Below are 23,705 nucleotides of genomic sequence, written 5' to 3'. Positions count from 1 at the left end.
GATTCTGGGGTCATGGGATCGAGCTCCCCATCCAGCTCCTTGCTCAGCGGGAAGCCCACTTCTCCCTTTCCCACTCCCCCTGCTTGTGTTCCCTCTCTCACTGTGTCTCTCTCTGTCAAATAAATAAAATCTTAAAAAAAAAAAAAAACTATCAAAGTCATAGAAAACAAAGGATGTCCAAGAAACTGTCACAACCCATAGGAGTCTAAGGAGACATGACAACTAAATGTAACAGGGATACTGGATACCAGGATACTGGAAGAGATCCTGGGACAGAAAAAGGACATTAAGCAAACTAGTGAAATCCGAATAAAGCAGAGTTCATCTAGTATCAATAACATTTCATTCATTATGACAAATGCACCACATTACCAGAGGTTACCAGAACCGGATGTGGGGTATAGGGAAACCTATGTATTATCCTTTTACTTTTTATGTAAATCTAAAACTCTTCTACAATAAAGGTATACTTAAATATTTCTCAAATACAGTCTGGGCACCAGGTGACTACATGCTTATGTCCACAACTGTGCTTTTAATTACAGGGTGCTGGTGACAGTTTCGTGGGGGCTTTGGCCTTCTACCTGGCTTACTACCCAAATCTGCCCTTGGAAGAAATGCTCAAGAGATCCAATTCCATCGCAGCGGTCAGTGTCCAGTCTGCAGGAACACAGTCATCTTATCCATACAAAAAAGACCTGCCACTAGATCTGTTTTGATTGCTACTAACCCTAAAATAAATGTACCTGGAAATAAAATAGACTGGGGAGAGGGAGGTGGCCTCTTTCAGCCGGCAGCTTACTATAAAAGATCCTCTTCTCCTTTCTTTGCAAATACGTTCATTTCTGAAGTCGCTCTCAGACTTTCATTGACTTTTTTATAATGATGATTTCTTCACTTTTCGTGTATTTGCAAGCGCCAACCAAAATTAAGGAGTCCACGACTGGGACCTGTACAAACATTATGAGGACCAGGAATCAGCCAACTCACTTGCCAACAGATCATGAATGCTGTATGTCCGCCACAGAGCAGGGCTTGTGGACGACAGTGTCTAGAGTCCGAGCAGAGAATGTTAAGCAAAGGAAGGGGGCACGTGAATTGGGCTGTTCAGGCAGTTCCCAAGAGAGACGGTTGATATTCAGGGTTAGTGTTGTAGAAGCTTCTGTTTTGTGAGAGAAGCCAGAAGTTTGGATGTTTATTGAAATTTCTTCAGTGCTTAAGTATCAGCAATTGATTTTTTAAAAATGTAAACACCACCTGTGGGCCACATGCAGGGCTTGTGCTGAAGAGACAAGTCATTTAAGCCAGATTTTAAGCTGTTGGTTTGCTTTTTTTTAAAATGTCGATTCATGTGTGTCACAGGCCCTTTATAGCAGGCTTAGGTAGGACCAGGTGAAGGATTTTTCTTGTAACCCAAAATGACTCTGTGTAGTTTCAACCAAAAAATCGCCAAGATCTCCCCTATTATAGCTTTGAACCAGAGATTGAACAAAAGATGCATGGTAGGCAAGCCATCATTCTTCTACATAAATGCTTTAAATGGTCTAGAATACAAACCAGCAAAACTCAAAATAAAAGCTGACCTTCTTACATTCAGTCAGAAATGTGAGGAGAAAACTGAGTATTTCTGAAAATCTGTAGGAAACAACAGCTTAAATGAGAAAGTATGTCAATCTGGGTAGCGCAGTCTTACCTGAACATTAGGGATTATCGGTGGGATTTCCAAATTGGTTGGCTGTGTGCTGCCATGCCCCAGAAGCCCTACCGCGGCTCTATGGAAATACACTATAGCTCTTCTTTAAAAAAAAAAAAAAAAAAAAAAAAAGGAAATCTAGAAGATAAAGGGGGTCCAAAGCATTCCTAGAAACTCCCAGCTACTGCTTCAGTGACTAGAGTTTCAAAATATGGACCTATGTCATTTTTCCTAATTATATAAGCACAAAACAAAAGTTCTGATGGTTTCTTTTGTGTTCAAAGGCTGGCCCCCTTCTTATTCCTGTTCACCATTACCGTCTCTGTTATTACATGGGAGTTTTTTCAAGATCACTCTGAAGACTGACTCTGCGTTTCCTATGAGGTACAAAGAGGAGCAGACTGGAAAGTCTTGCACAAGTTTCACTATGGAAACTTTCTTTTATACGAACAATGGTTATTCTTTAGTGCTGTAGTTGTTTTTTATTTCAAAGAGTAGGGGAAAACATCACCAAGAGACAATAACACAGGCTATTTTAATATTTTTTATTAAGGGCTATAAAAATATCCAGAAAGATAAATAAATGTGATGCAATGATATATGTCCTAATATGAAGAACTTTCTTTCGGTACATTGTTTTTCTTCACAATGGCCTTCAAATCACAGGAGGCAGTGATTCCGTGCCATTTCCTCTTCTTTTATAACACGCTGCAGAATTTCTGAATCAGTACCCCGCCCTCAGTCTTCTCATTTATAAATCAAATTCATTTTCAATCCATTGTTTATAGGGAACGTATTTTCTTCTGTTCCACAAAGAGAACTTTTGTTTTCACTGAAAGAGAAAAATGGGTTGTAGCAGAACACTGAAGGTTTCATCACCCATTTTTAAATAAATATACGTATCACACCACAAGCACTCTCCTATCTCTGATTTTACTATTCCTCTGACATGGGGATGGAAGAGATTTACAAACTCAGTTCCTAGAGGCCAGAGAAACCTAGAGAAAATGGGAGGGAAATCAAGGGAAGGCTCCCCAGCCCATCGGTGGTGTCTTTGGTACCCCACAAGGTTATTTCCCACCCAATGTGAAATATCCAAATCAAAAAACAAAACTAGGAACAAAACATGGCAAACACTCAATGTCTGCACCCAGTTAAGGAACACACTTGCAGGCAATGAGCAAGACCAGACTGAGAGCTGGACTCCAGAGAAAAAAAGCAACAAGAACTGAGCAGACCAAGGAAGAAAACGCAGTCTGGCTAGAGGAGTAAATAAATACACATCAAATCATATACTTCCAGAGATGGCATAATATCCGAATACAGATTTTCTAGTACAGTAATAGAATCAAAGTTATAACCAAAATCTCATTATTGAAAATACCATAACAGAGTACACTCTCTGAAACAAAACCAAAAGTACTGATTTGCCTGGGGCGCCTAGATGGCTCAGTCAGTTGAGCATTCAACTCTTGGTTCAGCTCACCTCGTGATCTCAGGGTCAGAGATCAAGCCCCACTTCGGGCTCCTTGCTCAGTCCAAAGTCTGTTCAAGATTCTTTTCCTCTCCCTTCCCCTCTTACCCTCCCCGCTAATGTATGTGTGTGTGTGCACACGCGTGGACACACATGCTCTCTCTCTCTCTCAAATAAATAAATAAAAATAAAATATTTTAAAAGGTACTAATTGCCTGGATGAAAGATCAGAGACCAGGGGCGCCCAGGTGGCTCAGCGGGTAAAGCCTCTGCCTTCAGCTCGGGTCGTGATCTCAGGGTCCTGGGATCAGTGGCATTGGGCTCTCTGTTCAGCGAGGAGCCTGCTTCCCCCTCTCTCTACCTGCCTCTCTGCCTACCTGTGATCTTTCTCTGTCAAATAAATAAGTAAAATCTTAAATTTAAAAAAAAAAAAGGAAGAAAGAAAGAAAAGATCAGAGACTGGATGCTGAGCAGTAAGGTTTTCACTGTTCCTCTGATGCCTTATAGCACTCCCCAATTAAAAAAATAGTAATAGGAAAATTAATTTGGCTTCATGTCATAGAAAAAATAGGGAGGGGCGCCTGGGTGGCTCAGTGGGTTAAAGCCTCTGCCTTCGGCTCAGGTCATGATCCCAGTATCATGGGATCGAGCCCCACATCAGTCTCTCTGCTCCGCAGGGAGCCTGCTTCCTCCTCTCTCTCTGCCTGCCTCTCTGCTTACTTGTGATCTCTGTCAATAAATAAATAAAAAATATGTTTTAAAAATATGGATCCTGGAGTTGAAAAGATTGTGCTTATTAAACCCTGGCTCTACCATTTATATCTGCTGTGAGTCCTTGGAAAAATTTCTCACAATGTTCTGCCTTCAGTTTGCTTCCCTAAGAGCGGATAACTCCAACTCCCTCACAGGGCTGTTGCCAGATATACAGTTGGGTTGAAATGACACACTGCTATCCATAATCATAAACAGAAACTAATTTTCTGTCAAAATATTTGCTGCCTAATTCGTAGAAGAATGAATCTGTCAAGTTCTTTCCTTATATCTAACCTAAATCTATTCTGCTTCAATTAAAGTCTATATTGTCTTGTTTAGTCATCCAAGGAATCAAAACTGACAAGTTTTCATTCTCTTTATCGTTAGCCTTCACATATTTAGCAAAGTTTAGTAAGTTTACGCTCAGCCTTTAATCCTCCTTGGAAATCAGCATCTTGGTTTATATGAGGAAAAGGAGTTTGAAAAGACAGAGGCTGGTTCTAGGCAGATTATATTATGAAATGCTCAAATAATTGGGAACTTCTCTGTGTCCTTACCTGATTTCCTTTATAAAGCAGACTAACAAAACATTACCCTTAAATTAACTCTACTCACTGCAGGAACATCTGCTGGGAGGACTGCCAAGCTATTTGGTACCTTGGGCAATAGGGCAGGCCCCTGGGCAAACATCAGCATGCTAACCTGTGGGGCATTCAGGAGGTGGGCAGAAAGCCAGGCAGTCCACTATCCCAGAACTTTCTCTTCTTCTGAAAAGACAAAGTTGTGCTGTCCAGGCTTAGACTGTTCCTTATCAGAAAAGTTCTAACAGTCTGTTTGAAATTTATATATGAATCTTCTCTCCCACTTTCAACTTAGGAACCGAACTGTTCATGGCTGTGTCCTTTCCCAATCTCAAAACTCAAAATCAATCCGACAAATAATTAGTTCCTAACACCTCTACACTAAGGATGAAAATCCTCATACATTCTCATACTGGAAATATAAAAGGTTATTCAAGTAACATGAATGTTGCACAAGTTCCTAAAAATAAACCCTAAAGGAGCTAAACTCTAGAAAAACAATTACTTTACTGTAAAGTTCATCACTTTGTGTTTTTATCAGCTGATACAAAGAAATCAGAGGGAGAAGAGTTTCACACCAACTCAGTATCATATTGCTGTGGTCTGAAAAAATTTGTGCCCCCCTGCCCCAAATTCATATGGTGAAATCCTAACCCCCAAACACAATGGTATTGGGAGGTGGGGCCTCTGGGAAGTGTTTTGGTCACGAGGGTGTGTTCCTGAGCGGGATTAATGTGCTATAAAGACCTCACAATGCTTGCCTGCCCTTCCACCATGTGAGGACACAAGAGGGCACAGACTACGAACCAGGAAGAAGGCCTTCCCCCAGAAAGCAACCGTGCTGGCACCTTGCCCTTGGGACCTCCTAGGCCCCAGAACTCTGAGAAATAAATTTCTGTTGTTTATAAGCTAATAGTATGTGGTATTTTGTTTTAGCAACCCAAAAGGACCAAGACACATACCTGTCATTCTAATTTTTCTACCATATGAGGTATCATCCTGAAATCCAGACTCCCAGTTATTAGGTACAAACCGGGAATTCCTTTTTTATTATGGTAAAGAATGACCAAAACTGTAACACCATAAAAATAGCAGGGAATTTTATCCCCGTTAAAGAATGGAAATCATCCAATTTTACAACGGGGCTTCTGAGAGCCTTTTTTATATGCCTCTTCCCACTGGTACAGATCTTTTTTTTGAAGGTGATATTTTTATTTCTCTTAGTGATGAACGCAGCATAATGAATGGTTCAATGGTGGTTATGAGACCTTCTGTACCAACTCTGAAGGCAGCTATGAATGTAGCTGTTAGCCAGGATTTGTGCTAATATCCTGCCCAGAAGTCATGCGCTGGTATGTTGGTTTTAGTGTCCCGTGAAACCTCTCATTAATAGGTCCCTATACAGAGTGGTTTAGGGCCAGGCTCTGGAGTCCAACTATCTTGAGTTCAAATCTCTGTAACATATTTTAGCTGTGTGTCCTTGATTAAGATCCTTGGCATCAGATTCGTCATCTGTAGAACAGAGACTGCCTGGAGAGTACAGATGCTTGTGTTCGTGACATCTGAAGATAAGAGGCTTGTGCAGGTGCAAACAAGATAGAACTTTCCATTTTGTCTGACCGTTCACAAACACTAGTCTGTCTCCTTTCTTTCAGGGATCGCTGTCTTTTATTGCCTACACTGTCCTTTTGTTGTTGTTTCCAGGGAGAAAGGACATTCGGTTCCTATTATTCCATCTTGGCCAGAAGTGAGAGTCTATGAGTGCGCATTCTTAGTTAATAAAAAAGGTGATTATGAGGTTAAGTATCCGTCTTTTGTTATATAATGGATTAATTTTGGGTAATAAGACTGCAGTACCAATTCGATTCTGATCACCAACTGGGTATCTTACAATTCGACTCAATTCTGTTCTCTTTTCATGCCTAGCACAGCCATGGCTTATGGTCCCAAGAAGTATCCGAAGCGTGCAGCGGTCCACAGCGCTGGATGCTGGATGAATGACTGCTGTGTTTGCTCCTCATCCATCTGCTGGTCCCCATAAACTGAGAAGAATATCTCCCTCTCATCATTTTCCTAAGGAACAGACTTAAGTACACCCTAACAGGAGATGAAGTAAAGAAGATCTGTATGCAGGGTTTTATTAAGACTGATGGCAAGGTCCGAACTGATGTAACCTATGCTGCGGGTTTTACGGATGTCCTCAGCACTGACAAGCCTGGGGAGAATTTCCGTCTGATGTAGGACACCAAGGGTCACTTTGCTGTTCATCATGTTACACCTGAGGTCAAGGAGCAGTTGTGCAAAGTGAGTTAGATCTCTGTGGGGACAAAAGGAATCCCTCACCTGGCGACCCATGATGCTTGTACCATCTGCTATCCTGATCCCCTCATCAAGGTGAAGGACACCATTCAGACAGATCTGGACACTGCAGAGATGATTGAGGCCATCAAGTTTGACACTGGTCATCTCTGTACGGTGACCAGAGGTGCTAACTGGGAAGAACCACTCTGACCACCGACAGAGACAGACACTCTGGCTCTTTTGATATAGTTCACGTGAAAGATGCCAATACAAGAGCTTTGCCACCAGCTCTCCAACATTTTTGTTATTGGCAAAGGCAACAAACCATCATTTCCTTTCCCCGTGGAAAGGGTATCTGCCTCACCACTGCTTAGGAAAGAGACAAGAGACTGGCAGCCAGAGCAATGGGTAACATGGTCTACATGTGATGTGACTGGAATCTTTGTACTTCAAGATAACACAGCATGATTTTAAAAAGGAGAAGAAGAAAAATCTTGCTACCAGCTACCAGTGATTAGTAACTCAGGAACGGCCAGATGAAGTGACACATTAGGGCAGGTACGGGGAAGGGGCGCACAGCCTCTACGCCGTCTCCCAGCAGGTCACTCTCCCACAGTCACTGCACAGTCACCAACCCAGAAGCTCCAGTACAGTTCTTATTCAGAAGCAAGTATCAAGAGGCTGTTCAGAATCAAGGGCACAAAAATGAAACCAATGGCCTGAAGTTTTAAAACAAATAATTTGTTTACTAGTTTACTTGATATAAATCTGCTCATGAAATCCAAAAACAAAATTGGGCTTCTACCAATAGCAATCAGCTGCTATCTTTTGTATGTAAGCAGGCAACCTGGCCTTGGGAACACTTGTGTCTTTTAGACAAACACTTCTATCAACTGAGACCATTTATATATTTTTTATGATTTTTATTTATTTATTTATTTACTTATCTGACAGAAAGAGCTGGTGAGAGAGAGAGAGAGAGAACAAGCAGGGGGAGCAGCAGGCAGAGGCAGAAGCAGGCTCCCCGCTGAGCAGGGAGCCCAACACAGCCCTGGACCCCAGGACCCTGGGATCATGACCTGAGCTGAAGGCAGATGCTGAACGACTGAGCCACCCAGGCGCCTCTCTACTGAAACCATTTAAAGTTACCGTTTATTATGCCATTTTAGCAGACGGTACAAAATGGAAAATGACACTTCTTGCCTTCCTGCACTAATATATAGATGCCACACTCCTTTAATTCAAATCTGGACCTAACCGCTTGCCACTGTTCCACGATCCCAGGAGAATATTCCCTCCCCATCTGAAGACACTCTTTTCTGTTTCCAGAACAGTCTCACCTATTCTCGTTATATGGCTGGTTTCTTTCCCAGATCTACTCTATCTAAAGGCTAGGCTAAAGGTGGAATCTGCCTCTCCCCACTTTCATACTGTATCTCAGCATCCTGCTTGTGTCCCTCAAAGTACTAAGCAGAACATCATTTTTTCTTTCTTCTTCTCCCTTCCACACCAGACTGCAAGTACCAAGAGTGCAGACACTCAGCCTGAATGTGTCCTGGTGTATCCCGGCACCTGGGACAGCCACTGGCACTACAGTAAATGTTCAATACTCACTTGCTGACTGAACGCTAGAGAGTCAAAGGGCCTACAAAACCGCCAAGACATGTTGAGCGTCAGTCTGGAAAGGGCGGCAGGCCTTGAGAGCATCTGAATTTATTGTGGAGTAATTTCTCTGAATCTTACCAATTGGATCATAATGCAGGAGAGTCAGTTTCTCCCGTAGTCGGCTTCTCTTAGTGTTGAAGGAGTAACCTGTCCCAGCTTGGCTCAGCATTTTCACCAGAATGGTTCTAAGATTTAAAAATAAGCTATTACAAGCTGAAGAAATAGACTAAAATCAGTCATGGGAAGACGGCACATTTTGAGAACTCTGTCTAGTAGTATTAGCTGTGGGATATCATTTAGCCCTAAGAAGGTTCAGTTCTAAGACAGCCTACATTTTCCATAAACCACAATTTCAACGGCTCTGATACCCAAGGTTTGTTTCATTATAGAGTGCCTTGGTAATCAACTAACCAATCAACAAGATGAAACCACATTTTGGGAAAAGACTCAGACACCCACCACTGAGAAGCAGCAGAAGTCAGGAAGGGGGAAAATACAAAAGTCCCGGTAACCCTAGCTGGCCAGTCAGGAAATCGTAAAGACGGCTATCTCAACAGAGCCCTATCTTCCAGAATATGCAACAGGAGTACAATCACAAGAGACAAAACAAAAAGACTGGAACTTTTACATTGCTAACATGTAAAACCTTGCTCTCTTTCGTATTTCGTTGAACTTATAGTCATCCAAAACATAAAGTTCATGTTTTGCCTCACTAGTTCATCATTGCCTTTAATACCTTGTACTGTTACTTTTTCATGTGTCTGGCTTCCCTATGCAGACCAGGCTATTTTATTTCTCATCTAGTTCCAAAAAGAGTTTGTAGCATCTACTGATACACATCTTTGCCTCCCTTTCAATGTCCAGCACAGTGCCTCATACATAAGAGGCACACAATATGTGTTAATTAAGAAAGACAGCAGTCATTCATTCAGAAAGATTTAACAAATACCTATTAAGTGCTTACTCTGTGGAATGCACTAGGGAAAATGAGGAGCTCTGTTAGGCTGCCCCTCCCCGCTCCAGGGACCAACAGAATAGTATGGAGGTGAGTTGTGTATGCGAGCTATATAAGGCAAGACATATTTGATAGATGCTCCAAGGATACAAAGAACATGAAAGGCAGGAAGTACCTCTAAAGCAACCAAAGGCAAGGGAGATTCCTACAGAACCCTGAGGTGGGGAATTCTAACATAAATAACTGGACTGTGGGAAAAGAAAATGAATAAAACCTATATGGGAGAAAACACTAACTTACATGTTTTTCATTAACTTTCATCCAAAAAACCTAGTTTTATGAACTGTGATGTGTCTTGGGTTGTAAGCAAAGGCTGCTTTAGAATGTTCCTTTTTTTTTTTTTTTTTGGAAAAGAATTCTATTTTTAACACAAAAAATCTTACTTCAGTTATTATCTACAAAATTTATTTTGAGATGCCAGTTTGGTATTTACAGTATCTCTGGTATAGCATGGAATCTTTAATCTGTGCTGTTTTTGAAATGCTTATTCCATGAATGCAAAGATTACAAAACTCATTAAAACTGACTCTGTAGTTCAATCAAATCACAGCTTGTTCAGCCAGATCCCTATCCTCAGACAAATGGCCCCCAGTCCTCCCTATGAAGAAGCAGAAATATGGCGGTAATCCAAAGAGAGCATGGGAACCCTGATGGCTTGATTAGGAACAAGACAGCAAGAGTTCCTTTGATTATTTGAACACTCACTTATGTAGGTCAGCTGGGCAGGAGGGGAAATATTTTTTCAAAGAGTTTACAGAGCCAAAACAATTCACCAAGTTAAGTAAGCCTCGAACCAACTTTCAGAAAATCGAGACCAAATGCTTAGTTTAACAACGATGTGTTGCCAACGGCTGGAAAAACAAACCAAACATAAACAAAGTTTAAAAAAAAAAAGAAAACCTTACTTACTTTGACTTGCTCTTGGCAACTTTCTCGCAGAGAGGAAGATTGAAAGAGAAAAGAAAATAGCAACTTATTATCTTTCTTATGCAAAGTTCATATTAATGTCTGTAATAAACAGGTAAGTGATGAAGTATGCAGTGGGTTGTCACTCAGGTAACTACTCCCTAGCTTGCAGAGATCCCGCTAGGATTCTAGAAAGAAGACAAAGATCCAATAAGACCAACACATTTCTGGATGCAATGCTTTGCACAATCTCTCGTCAGCTGGACCGGTTACTTTTCAAATCTCTCTAAGATCTGTTCCACATGTTCCTCTTCTAAGGTGCAAATATTTGCCCTGGAACAAGCCACTGGTTTGACAAGTTAACCCATGCAAACTGCAACCACCACATCAGGTGGAGGAGGGAAACTAACCTAGAAGTTGGCCTGGTGCAGGGAAGAGAGAGGACCTAGGGAGACAGACACTTCTTTCCCAGCCCAACTGTACTGACTTAGGGTAAGTTACTGCCCTTCTCAAGCCATTTCCTTATCTTCAGAGTTTGAAACGAAGTTAACTAAAAATTCTGAGGGTTTTTTTGGTTTGTTTTTTTTTTCCCCCAGTTAGGACGTTCGGGAATTGTGCCACCACATCCGTACGGAGGGCGGGGAAAGCGCCCCATTACTGCTGACCAGACTCGACCACGCTGTCTTGGAACCCACCCGGCCAAGAACTAGCGCCGCAGACCCCCACACGCAACCCGCCCCGCAAGGCGCTGCGCCGCGGGGCATGCCGGACGCTGTAGTCCTGAAGCCTAGGAGAGTCGTAGCCGCAGCCTTCCCGGCCGGCGCGCGCCCCCGGCCCCGCACCGTCCCGACGCCTTCCTCCCGCCCTCGCCGCAGGCCCTGCCGCCGCCTCCAGCCCCACTTACAGGTGACCGCGGACAGGAACATGGTGACAATACGCCCGCAGTCTCCTAAACGGGCCCAGAGTCGCTCAACAAACAACTGCTTCCGGGGCACAGGCCTGTTCCGGAAGAGAACGTCGAGGAGCTGCCTGGAGCCACGCCCCCCAACATAAGCGTCCAGTCCTGTCGCCACCTGTGTGTTGTGTTCGTCCCAGGCCAGGCGTTTTACTTCTGTGGTGCTGGATGTTGGAGTCCCCTTCCCAAGCAAAGAGAGAGTTTAAAGCGCTCAGGTTCACGCCCCAAGCCCTGCGTCTTATTTCTGGGTCAGAGTTAGGCTTTTCCATACTTGTTTCACTAACTAATCGCCATCACCAGCATTAAAGCCGCAAAAACTTTGTGTTTCTCAGCTGCTCCAGGCTCCACGACTCCCCCATATTTCCTTAAAATGTTGCCTTCTTTTGCCTCTCGCCATCCAACTTCACCTGGTTAAGAGCTGCTCTCAGTCCCTTTGGAGTTAGAACCCCCGCCTGAATATCCCCCATTCCTTAGTTACCTGTTGGATTTCTAAGACGGCACCACCTTGTGCATCTATGTTAACTGCATCCCAGCACCTCGTGCCTGTAAAAGGGGCTGAATAACAGATTTCGGGCGCTCACATAACTTGCCTAATGTCACCGAACTAGTCAATGGCAGAGTCAGAATTCCAACTCAGGTCTTGTCTGATGGCCAAGACTCTTGTCTTTCCCACCAGACACTGGGACCTAGTAGTAATCTGCATCTTCAGTTCTTCATATTGCTCTGCAAGGAACCGGGGCTCTTTGAACACCAAGAACTTCATCTGTAACTTCATTTCCCAATAATCAGGACTTTGGAATTTTTTCCTAATCTTTGGTTTTGTCTAGATATTAAATCTTACAACCGTGTGAAATAAAATTCAATCTCATGGATTATCATCACAAAAAGTAATAAAATTATTTAAAATAAAATTTAGCTCTTCAGGACAATATAATTCAATTTTTTTTTTTTAATTAGGACTGTACTTGTCCTTAGTACCTTACAGTTTTTTAACCCTCTAATGATTTTTGGTCCTCTGATAACCTGACTCTAACAAGTGAGTACCCCTAAGTGCCCAAATCCTTCTTTGCATTGTGCAATTCATCTGCTGACAAAGAGTTTTAGGTGTTCAAGAAGGTCAGGTTTCTTATCTAGGAAATTCCTTTAGAGGATATACAAGAAAATTACACAGGACTGGAAGTCAAGAAACATGCATTTTAGCCTTAGTTCTGTCCTTTGGAAAGTCTTTCAACTATTCACACCTCAGTTTCATGCTCAGTGGGGCATTGATTCAGTGGTTCTCATCCCTGATGGTATATCAGAGTCACCTGTGGTCTTTTAAAAATCCATTTGCCAGGGCACCTGGGTGGCTCAGTGGGTTAAGCCGCTGCCTTCGGCTCGGGTCATGATCCCAGAGTCCTGGGATAGAGCCCCGCATTGGGCTCTCTGCTCAGCAGGGAGCCTGCTTACCCCCTCTCTCTGCCTGCCTCTCTGCCTACTATGTGATCTCTGTCTGTCAATTAAATAAATAAACTCTTTAAAAAAAACTTATTTAAAAATCCATTTGCCACCACTGAGGCCCAGAGTCTGAATTTTCCCCAAGTTTTCTATAAAAAAGCATTTTGAACATATCAAAAAGTTGAAAGGATAGTGCAATGAACACGCTATATGCCCAATTCAACAAACGTTGACATTCTGCTATGTAGTCTGAAAAATATATTTTAAAATATATTTTATATATATGGTTTTTTGCTAAGCTGTGTGAAATTAAATTGCAGATATCACAACCCTTCACCCCTACACATTTAAGTAGGTATGTGTCAAGACTAAGATTATAACAATAATAGTATTTTCACTCCCAAAAATTAATAATAGTTTCCTAATATCTAGTCCATACTCAAATTATCTTTTATAGCTGGTTTCTTCAAAACCTGTATCCAGTCAATGGATTAAGACATATCTATCTATCTCTCTCTCTCTCTCTCTCAGAATCTGGCATCCAACTTTTGCCTCCCTCCTTCCTCCTCTCAGTAGAAGCCACTCTGGTGAAGGCCTAATGATCTTTACAGTACCAAGCCCCATGGTCAATTCTTGAGCTTTCTGTTACTCAGCATCAGTCAGTATTATTTTACACAGTGGCTCACTCCTTGAAAAACTTTCTTCACCTGGTGTGCAGGTATCCACTCTCCTCGTTCTTCTCTTTCCTCATCAGCAATCCTTTCTCTGTTTTCACCTCACCCACCTTTCAGTGGAGGCATGCCCTTGCCCATGCCCATGCTCTGTCCTTGGATCTCTTCTCTGTCCACACTCATTCCTTTGGTGGTTACAGCTAGTTTGGGTTTTGAAAAATCTAGGGGTTAAGGATTTCTAAATTTATATCTCCAGTCTCAAACTTTCCTCTGGATTCCACATGGGCATATTTAACTGCCTACTTGACATCACATGTCCAAAATCAATTCCCAAACTTGCTCTGTATCTCTAAGGCTTCCTCTATATCAGTGTGTGGCAATTCCATTTTTTCAGTTGCTCAAGTAAAAAGCCCAGGAGCCAAATTGTTACCTCTTTCTCTCATGCCGTATATGTAAACAATCAATAAATTCTGTCATTCAAATGTCACCTGATCAGTGAAGCCTGGCCACAGAAGGAAAGGAACACACACACACACACACTCCCTATTCTCCTTACCTCACTTTACATTTTCCTACACCACTTCTCACCATTTAATATTTTGTGCGTGTATTTGTTGATTTCCTTATTATCTGTCTTTATCCACCACAATGTAAACTTCCTAAGATAAGGAACTTTGTCTTATTTCCTCACTGCTGTATCCTGGTGCCTAGAACAATGCCTACCACATATATTGACTAGCTGCTGAATGCATAAATGAACGTAAGAGGCATCACACAAATGTTAAATTACTATTAAATATGTTTAAATAGCAAACAATGATAAATGTACTAGTCGTTTCAGTGGATAAACTGTACTAGTGGTTTCAGAGTTCAGAAGAATTTATAAGATTGTGGGGGGCTTTGGGGTTTTGGTGTTTGTTTGTTTTGTTGTTGTTGTTTTTTTTTTTTTTTTTGAGAGACAGAGAGAGTGTGTACACTGAGCAAGGAGGGTCAGAGGGTGTGACAGAATCTTAAGCGGCTCCATGCTCAGCGCAAAGCCTGATGCAGCACTCAATATCACGACCCTGAAATCAGGGCCGAGATCATGACCTGAGCTGAAATCAAGGGCAGGACACTTAACTAAGCCACCCAGCCTCCCCTAAAAGATTGTTTTTAAAAAGAGATAGTAGGGTGGCACTTGGCTGGCTCAGTTGGAAAAGCATGTGACTCTTGATCTTGGGGTTATGAGTTCAAGCCCCACACTAGGTGTAGAGATTAAGTAAATAAATTAAAAATTTGGGGGCGCCTGGGTGGCTTAGTTGTTAAGCATCTGCCTTCAGCTGGGGTCATGATCCCAGGGTCATGGGATCGAATCCCACATTGGGCTCCCTGTTCAGCAGGAAGCCTGCTTCTCCACTCCCCCTGCCTGTGTTCCCTCTCTTATAGTGTCTCTCTCTATCAAATAAATAAATAAAATCTTTAAAATAAAATATTTTTAAATGAGCTATCAGGGTGCCTGGGTGGCTCAGATAGTTGAGCATTGGTCTCTCAATCTCTGCTCAGGTCTTGATCTCACTGTCTTGAGTTTGAGCCCCACACTGGACTTTGCACTAGAGTGAAGCCTACTTAAAAAAACAAAAATAAATAAATGAATGAATAAAAAGAGATAGCATTTGAACTATTTCTTGAAATTCCTGGACGGAGTAGAAAGGAAGTAGTGGCTTTCTAGTCTCATTACTTCAACCTGCATCCACCTGTTATTTACATCTAACACTTTGTTGGCAGTTGGTAAGTGTTAATTACAATGTTTGTTAATACAGATGCGATTCATGATTTGGGTTTTGGGGTGGTTTTGTTTTTTTTTTTTGCCTGAATTTACATAATGAGCCCTCTGTGCCTTATTAAAGTGTAGAATAATTAGAGAATCCCGGCAGCCCAGGTGGAAGGGGTGAAGGCCTTAGGGGAGGGGCGCGCATCTCTGTTATGGGGAGGTGCTGAGTGGGGGAAAGATACAGCTGTTTCACCTGGATTCTCAGCCCAGGAAAGCAGGTGGAGGAGAACATCTATTTATTCTCGCAGAGCTTTAGACATAGTGTCTGTGTTACATCGGTTAATCTTGCATTCCCAGCTCTTAGCACTGGGATTCAGACCCAAGATCTAGAAGCTATCCCCTTCCTCCTCTACTGTTCTGAGAAGTCCCTGACTGCCCATTGTCCGGACCACTATCATACCTATGTCCCACCTGACTTATGGTTGGGAAGTACAGCAACTATTCTTATCTACAGGGTCAGTCACTTGTTCCAGGGCCCTGGGAACATGGGCGGGGTGGGAAGGGAGGCTCGATGGGAGAAGGCCAGGGCCCCCTGCAAAAACTCGGCACCCTCCCAAGCACAGACACCCCCAGGCAGATAAGATGGCTCCACAGTTAGCTCCTTTGCCTCAACAGCTTGGCATTACACCAGAGACTTCCTGAGGGAGCAAGACTAAAAGCTGGCAAGACCTGGGGGCACCAGCTAGGTTCAATCTGTGTGGTGGGTGTCCTCAGGTTGGCATTGAATGGCCTCCATAATCTAGCTTCAGCCTCCTGATTCAGTCCCATCTCTCTCTTCACTGGGGCCTGCTGGGTCATCAGTCCCTTTCTGGATGAAGTCCACTCCCTCTCCCACCCCACGTGTCCCTCCACATATTCCTCTCAGAGCACCTATCATGCTTCCCTGTGCTCCTCACCGTTCTGCTTCCCCGCACTGGCAAGTAAGTCCCTTGAAGGCCAGAGCTTCTGAATCTCCGCACATCATCCTCTAAGCCCCCAGGCAGGAGCTCCTCAGGTGGCTGCCCTACTCGCTTTGCCAAATACGACCTGAGCACCCTCGGGGAACATGACTCCAGCCACCCTCTGCCTCTTCAGTCTTCTCCCCGTGGTCCATCCCAAGACAGGCAGAGTGGGAGGAACTTGGGAAAGAATGGAAGCAAAGGCACAGTGTCTACACACTGGACAGCGAGCATCCTCCTGGGGTTTGAGTGTGTGGATGATGAGTGATGATGATGAGTGATGGAGAGGAGTCAGAAAGGATGCTGGAGCTAGGTCACGAAGGAACCAGGATGTTGTGGTTGGGAGTCAGGATTTTGCTGTGTGGCGGTGGGGAGTTAAGGGGTGTGATCAGACCCCTAGAGTGGCAGGACCTGAAATCACATGGTTTTCCTCGGAAGCTGGGAGAGGTAGGGACTCTCCCATCCCTCCACCCAGAACACTCCCAAGGTCCTCTTCACTTGCAAAGCAGCACTTTCTCTCCTCTGCATATTAATGCCTATTTATTTAGTTAACATATGCATTTGGTATTTCCTTAATAATTGGTAAACTCTTCCTGTTTATCTATTATCTTTGACCAGTCCCCGAGCCTTTTTGGGGGGGGGGGGGGCGGAAGGTGCCATAGACACTTTTGAGCATCTGATAAAAGCTATCGCTTAGCTCTTCCAGGAAATATACTTAGCCAGAAACAATTTTCCCTGGATTTTCAGTCTAGTTTGGGAAGCCCCAACCTTGGCTGCGCATGGGAATCACCTGGGGGGGGGGGGCTTCATAAATTACTGATGCCTACCTCCCACCCTGACTTTTTAATTTAATCGGTCTGCATGCAGTCCAGACATCGGGTTTTTTTAAGCTCCTTAGTAGATTCTATTGTACACTTAAGATTGAAAAGGACTGGGCTAGGGTATGTGGATGCTGAGCTAAGACCCTTATCTTAGACCATGAGCTCCAAGCATGTCCACACAACTTCACATGGTGAGCAGCACCTCCCCGAGTAGGGTGGGGAGGTGAGAAAGTGGCCAATCTGGAAGATTGAGGAAGTCTTGAAGCTGTAAGCCAAGAGAGGAGGTGCTCACTTACATTCCAGAAGGCTGCAGAACACTTATCAGAGACGCTGAAAGGGAAGACAAAGAGTAGAAAGTTCAACTGCCTTCTTGAAAGATGGGTGGAAAACCAGGGGACAACACCCTTGCCACCCACATACTTCACCTTCCCCCAAGAAGAGCCGCAAACATTATCAAAAGGCTGACAGAAACGGTCTTTGGGGAAGTGAACCAATTAAATGTGTGGTTTGGTCGGTGGGAAATGTGGGTGGGGAGGGTGTGGAGGTTTGGAGGTAATGGGCTGAAACTCACCACTGAAAGAGGGAAAGATTTGGGTCAGGGTCAAGGAGAGGCATTCCCGGTGCGGGGCTGCAGCAGCAGAAGAACTGCGCATGTGCTGGAGGCCAGACTCTACCATTTGTAACCACGGACCCTGGGCAAGAACCTGGCCTCAGTTTCTTATCTGGGACTTGTGTGAGGGTAACTTCAGAGGAGCACATGATCTCATTTGATCACCATCGGGTCACCTCTAGGGCTTTTTCCAGTCTCGTGAAGCTCAGACTTTGTCCTCCGAAAATGCTTTGGAGGTTTTCAAACCTGGTATCCATCAGAATCACCCAGGGCGCTCACTGCCAGGTGATACACCACAGTGGGTAGGGGAACGAGACCCACAGGGATTCTGGAACTGTCACTTGTGGTTTCTGATGTTGCCGGTGCTTTGGGAATCACTGCTCTAGACTGTTGTTTCTTAGTTCCTGGGACTCTTGTTAAAGGACAGATTCTGAGCCAGTAGGTCTGAAGCAAGGCCTGAGGATCTGCATTTCTGTCAGATTCGTAGATGGTGCCGATACTGCTGGCTGTATATCCTTGCCACTCAAAGCGTAAGCCGAGCAGCATCATTTGGAAGCTTGTTAAATGTTCACAGTCTCAGGTCTCACCCAGACCTAGTAAACCATAACTTGCATTTTAACAAGGTCCCCCAGGTGACTTGCATGCATATTAAAGTTTGGGAGCTATTGTTCTAGAAGTGGCTTACTGACCGGAAAGTCACTAAAATTCAGGACAAAATGGTAGGACAACACTCAGATTCTTAAAATGAAACACAAATCAGAGAGGGGCAGGGATTTCCATCTGTTTTGTTACTGCCATACTTGTGGGCCTGGCGCAGAGCAAGTGCTCAATCAATATTTATAAAGTGAATGGACAAGGGAAGAGTCCAGCTTCTAGAGCCAGGAACCACCATGACTCGATGGTAATTACTAGGGCCAGGCTCTGTCTAGCCCTCCTCCCAGGACAAGATTGATCCTGATGCTGTCACAGAGCAGATCTCTGGCCTCAAGAGACACGAGTATGTTAAACTGTCTCATCTGTGGAGATTAACAGGCAACAGAACAATGAAACCAGAAAAATACACTGGCCTTCTTAAGTAGGTCTGCTAGAGGAATTGGGGGCTGCATCAAGAACCTGTGGGGGGGGACGCCTGGGTGGCTCAGTTGGTTAAGCAGCTGCCTTCAGCTCAGGTCATGATCCCAGCGTCCTGGGATCGAGTCCCACATCGGGCTCCTTGCTTGGCGGGGAGCCTGCTTCTCCCTCTGCCTCTGCCTGCCATTCTGTCTGCCTGTGCTTGCTCTCTCTCCCTCTCTCTCTCTGACAAATAATTAAATAAAATCTTTAAAAAAAAAAAAAAAAAAGAACCTGTGGGGGGTGCGGGGGCAGGTGGCCAGAGAGGCCTCAGGTCCAGAAATATCTTATCTGGGCTATAGGAGTAATTCCATGAAGTTGCCTGAAACATGTTTGTCATGGGTAGAATTTGGTTCACTCAGCATCAATTCTATTACTCTCCTATTTCCTCTGCTCGAAACAGATGTTAAGATGCATGACGGGGTCAAAGGCAACCAGTGTGGCCCTGTGGGTTAAGGCCAAATTCCATGTGCTATATACGTAGGTTGGGCGAATGTTACGTCCTACAAAGAACAAACAGTATTTGTTATTAACTAGCCTTGGAGGAATGGATCAGTAACTCCTATCTGAAGTGACTGTTATTCCTAGTCTTCTGGGGTGCCAGTCGAGAAAAGAAAACGTTTCTGTTTGTTACTCCTATATGTAGCGTTATCCGGACTTCCTGGATCACTCTGACAGTAGCAGTTAGGATTTCTCGAAGGAAAATTGATTCTCTGCCCTAGCAATAGACTGGGCTGAAGATTTCTGATAGATTCCTCAAACCACCAGTCCCTTTTCCCTAACGATGGTTGTAAATATGCTGTGAACACAAAAGAATGCTTTTTAAAGCAGTGTTGTTTTTCTCAGGCCGCTTCATTTGCTTGATTCCCACAAGTAAACTGGGTGAATAGTCACTGTGCATTCCTAAGCGTTCATCTCCCTCTGCCTTGGACTGGATCCCACATTTAAGGCAAAATGAAATGACCGTATTAATGGCCATACCAGTCATGGCAGAGTTCCCATGAATAACTGTTTTCGGAAGAATTTTCCATCACTGCTTCTTCCCCACTAACCTGATCCTCATCCTAATTTCTAACTGCCCCAATGAGCCTGGTTCCACAGAGGGACAGTGTGTCTGCCACTTCTCCAAGGGCTTTGAAAGATGGTTCCTGGGTGCCTGGGTGGCTCAGTTGGTTAAGCACCTGCCTTCGGCTCAGGTCATGATTCTGGGGTCCTGGGATGGAGCCCTGCATCGGGCTCCCTGCTCAGCAGGGAGTCTGCTTCTCCCTTTCCCTCTATTTCTCCCCCTGCTCATGCTCACACACTCTCTCTCAAATAAATAAATAATATCTTTTTAAAAAAAGAAAAAGGAGATGGTTCCTGCCCAACACACAGTCCCCCAAGTTGCCAGGTGCATGTGAGGAGGGAACAAGACTTAATCAGACATTGTACTCACTGGCTACCAGACAAGCGATTTAAACTCATGTACTTGGGACTCATGGGTGGCTCAGTTGGTTAAGCGGCTGCCTTCGGCTCAGGTCGTGATCCCAGCGTCCTGGGATCGAGTCCCACATCGGGCTCCCTGCTCAGCAGGGAGCCTGCTTCTCCCTCTGCCTCTGCCTGCCACTCTGTCTGCCTGTGCTCGCTCTCTCTGACAAATAAATAAATAAAATCTTAAAAAAAAAACAAAAAACTCATGTACTCAATGGTCCTGCTATAAACTGGTGTGAGTGTACCATTGCACGTTTCTTGGCTTGTGAAAAGGACTCACTAATTAATTCCCCTTTGGTTTGGAATAGCACCCAATGGCAAGTCACCAAAGTCATGCAAATTCCATCTTTTCAAGACATTTTTGAATGGGCCTATGTTTCTTTTTGTTGACTAAGAGAGACAACGAGTTGTCATGTTCACAAAGATGACCTAACTTGAGCTTCTGTGGTTTGGGATCCTGCCTGCCTGTATTTCACCCTGTTTTGCCTCCAAGGCAGGAGCCTAGAGTCTCATAGCCAAGAGATTGTGGTTAGTTTCCTGGCCTCCAACCGAGGTGGGGACACACCTGCACCCCTGAGGGAGGGAGAGCCTGTGGAGGGTCCATGAGGCCAGGGCTGAGTCATTCACCCAAGAGACATGTCAAACGGCATTAGAACATCAGTTTGGCATTTAAGGAGCAAGAACCCACAGAAAAATTCTTCTGTATGTTAACGACCTAGTCCATTTTTAAACTAAACCAAGAAAAGAAGTTAAAATTTGGTGTCACTTTACCCCAGTGCTGAGGTTTACTCTTCAAGTGAAATCACCCCCAAAAGAAACCTCAACTTCACCCACAAATCTGAGGGAGGTGGAGGTAATATATCCTCCCATGGGTCCTTCTCTATGACTCCCCACACTTCACAGTTCTGTTGTAAGCCCATGCAAATTCAGAAAACCCCACCGTAAGCCATGGTCTTATATTTTTCCACCCGAACCAGTTTCCTCTCTCAGAAAATTACTCGAAATGTAAGTTGAATCAATCTGAGCCTCCCCTGTGGAGGTCCATCTTCATGTGGTATCCTATTCAAAGGAAACACAAGTTGGGGCACCTGGGTGGCTCAGTTGGTTAAGCGTCTGACTCTTGATTTTGGCTCAGGTCACGATCTCAGGGTCATGAGATCAAGCCTCGCATCAGGCTCCACGCACGATGGCATCTGCCTGAGATTCTTCTCCCTCCCTCTCGCTCTCTGCCCCTCCCCCAACCTGCGCTCTTGCCCTCTCCCCCTTTTTCTAAAAATAAATATTTAAAAAAAAACACACACAAGCCGAATTCCAAATGCCTTTAAAAATGTAAATCTTGAAGCTTCTTGAAGAAGGGGCCATTTTTCTCTAAGTTCCACTCAAGAGCTACACCCAGCCCATTCTTTCTCCAGGGAGTAGCTTTGCACTTTTTCCTGTGTAAATCAATCCAGCCTCTGTGATTCTCATCGTCCTTCCCTCCTAGCAATCACCTTAATCCAGCCACAAGAATGGGAGGCCACGCAGCTCAGAATCCTCCCGTAGAAGGCTGGAAGGGAAGAAAGACTGCAACTACCGGGGCCTCAGGGGCTTAGTCCCAAAAGTAAGAATGGGGAACCAGAGCAAAAGGATGCAGAGAACCTGAGGGACTAAGGTTCTAAGTCCTTAAGAACCTGAGGGACTCCCTCCATCCTCAAGATGGCAGCCCTCTGAATGGGGCTGGGTTCTGGCATGGCTGCCCTGGTGCCCACCAGCAATGGAAGGCCAGCCTCGAAATCCTTAGGACCCTCCATAGAGTCCTGGGAAAACTCTGCCCAAACAGGCATAGTCAGAGCAATCTGCATGTATCTTCCTCTCTGGGAAGAGCTTTTCAAGGATTCAGGTTTCGATGTAAAATGGTATGCAGCCAAAAGAGAAAAACAGGGTTCTCATCAAGTTTGATTTTCATTCCAGTAAGCCTTTGAAATGAAGGAGGCCAAGTCTTTCCAAAGATGTTTTCTATGATTCAGAATAATTGGGTCCAGTTTAATTTGGTGCACGATGGAGTTAAAGAGCTACATGGCTGCTTCAAGTGTGTTTTGCAGTTCCCAGCATCACTAATTAGCTCCACAACATAAAGGTTAATGAGATAAAACATCTATAAATCAAGTTGATGGCTGATTCAAGAAGAAAGCCCCCAACTTCTGCTACACTGTGATAACACTATAATTTCACTCTCTCAGGCTATTTATTCAATTAAATTTGATCATGTGTGAAGATAGACAAACGTATAATTATAAAATTCATATTTAAATTATAAACTACCTGCCCAAAGCTCCTTTCTAAATTTAGTTATTCAATACCCATAAGAAAATAAGTCGATTGTTAATTATTACCAGCATTGATCAAACTGGAATTAACTAATTTGATGAGAGGGTTAGTAGTGACCCTTCCCAAAGAGCGAAAGTCTATTATATTCAAGAACTACATTCCTTAAAATATGGAAATAAAACAAAGTCCAGAAAATAAAAGTGTGGATTTTATTGACTAAAGTGATAAGGAAATTTGGTATTTAGAGAACATTCTAGTGAATCCTTTTGTAATTTGAAGGATTCTGTCCCTCTTAAATCCTCTGTATAGGTGAGTTTTTCAGGTGGTTATGAGAAGGGGAAAAAAAGCTCAGAGTCAGGGGAGTAAGGTTAACATCTCAACCACTTACTAGCTCCATGGCCTTAGGTTACTTCAACACCTGTGCCTCAGTTTCTGCATCTGTAAAAGGGGATAATAATAGACTATTTCATGGGTCTGAGGACAAAATGTGATAATCCATGTGTATCACTTAGCACAGGGCCTGGCAGAATGTGCGGCCTTGAAGCATGAATTTAGTAGGAAGAAGTTCTTTGCCATTTATCATGAAGGTATAGTTACTCATTATCGAGCTAGTTTGAGTGCAGTATTTAGCAATTTTTCCTTTTGTCAGGGACTTGACAAAAGACTTGATGCACCTTGATTTGTTCCCCTTGCAGACTTGGGTTTAACTTTAAAGTTTACAAGAGTTTATCGTGTCCAGGGTGTGCAGATCCCCGGGAGATGGGCAAGTAGCCTGGAGTCTTGTTGATATTTGATACAAGGGGTCTGGAATAGAAATGTCATTCCCTAGGCTGTTATTTTGAGACTTTAGATACACAGGAAATTTCCAGATCTTCTGACACTCTCTGAGCCTCCCCACCGAACCCACTTCCTCAGAAGAGCACAGAGAGCACATTCTTAGAATAACTATCTTACTTCCGGATGTCCCCACTGGGGGGGTGCGCTCCTCTGTGTGTGTGTGTGTGTGTGTGTGTGTGTGTGTGTGTGTGTGTGTGAGTGTGTGTGTGTACACATATGTGCACATTTCTAGCAGGCAAGGATGTTCTCTGCAGGTTAGAGCACCGCAGATGAATTGGTATGGGGAGACTCTAACACATTAGTTTCAACTATTGGCTCTGACAACCAGAGAATAAACTCCATTCCAGGAGA

The 23,705-nt window shown here is 43.9% G+C and overlaps 2 protein-coding genes and 1 pseudogene across 2 annotated transcripts in view; 2 read left to right on the top strand and 1 right to left on the bottom strand.

Annotated features, from left to right (window-relative positions):
• Positions 1–1,648, top strand: part of LOC111139279 (ribokinase) — an 86,584-nt gene extending 84,936 nt beyond the window's left edge. The window contains exon 8 of the mRNA XM_022491516.1: positions 546–1,648. Coding sequence (XP_022347224.1) covers positions 546–719 — 174 coding nt within the window. The 3' untranslated portion in view covers positions 720–1,648. The remainder of the gene's footprint in view (positions 1–545) is intronic.
• A 575-nt stretch (positions 1,649–2,223) lies between these two features.
• On the bottom strand, positions 2,224–11,892 carry LOC111139281 (mitochondrial ribosomal protein L33). Its single transcript, XM_022491517.1, has 4 exons — positions 11,293–11,892; positions 10,392–10,410; positions 8,546–8,652; positions 2,224–2,525 (listed from the first exon to the last, which is right to left on the bottom strand). Exons 1-4 carry the CDS (start codon positions 11,312–11,314, stop codon positions 2,476–2,478), a joined length of 198 nt encoding a protein of 65 aa, XP_022347225.1. The 5' UTR covers positions 11,315–11,892; the 3' UTR covers positions 2,224–2,475.
• Positions 3,946–7,555, top strand: LOC111139280 (annotated as a pseudogene).
• Positions 11,893–23,705: the final 11,813 nt, after the last annotated feature.

Source organism: Enhydra lutris, unplaced genomic scaffold, assembly GCF_002288905.1.
Source record: "Enhydra lutris kenyoni isolate GAN:26980312 unplaced genomic scaffold, ASM228890v2 scaffoldscaffold98, whole genome shotgun sequence".
Taxonomy (NCBI): Eukaryota; Metazoa; Chordata; class Mammalia; order Carnivora; family Mustelidae; genus Enhydra; species Enhydra lutris.
Note: the sequence above shows the minus strand (reverse complement) of the source record. Positions and strands in the feature narration are given on the sequence as shown.

Coding starts and splice junctions, on each gene's coding strand:
- LOC111139281 (XM_022491517.1), bottom strand. CDS start 11,314: ATGTTCCTGTCCGCGGTCACCT. Junction 2,526..8,545: donor CCTGCATTATGATCCAATTG/GTAAGATTCAGA, acceptor TTTCTCTTTCAG/TGAAAACAAAAGTTCTCTTT.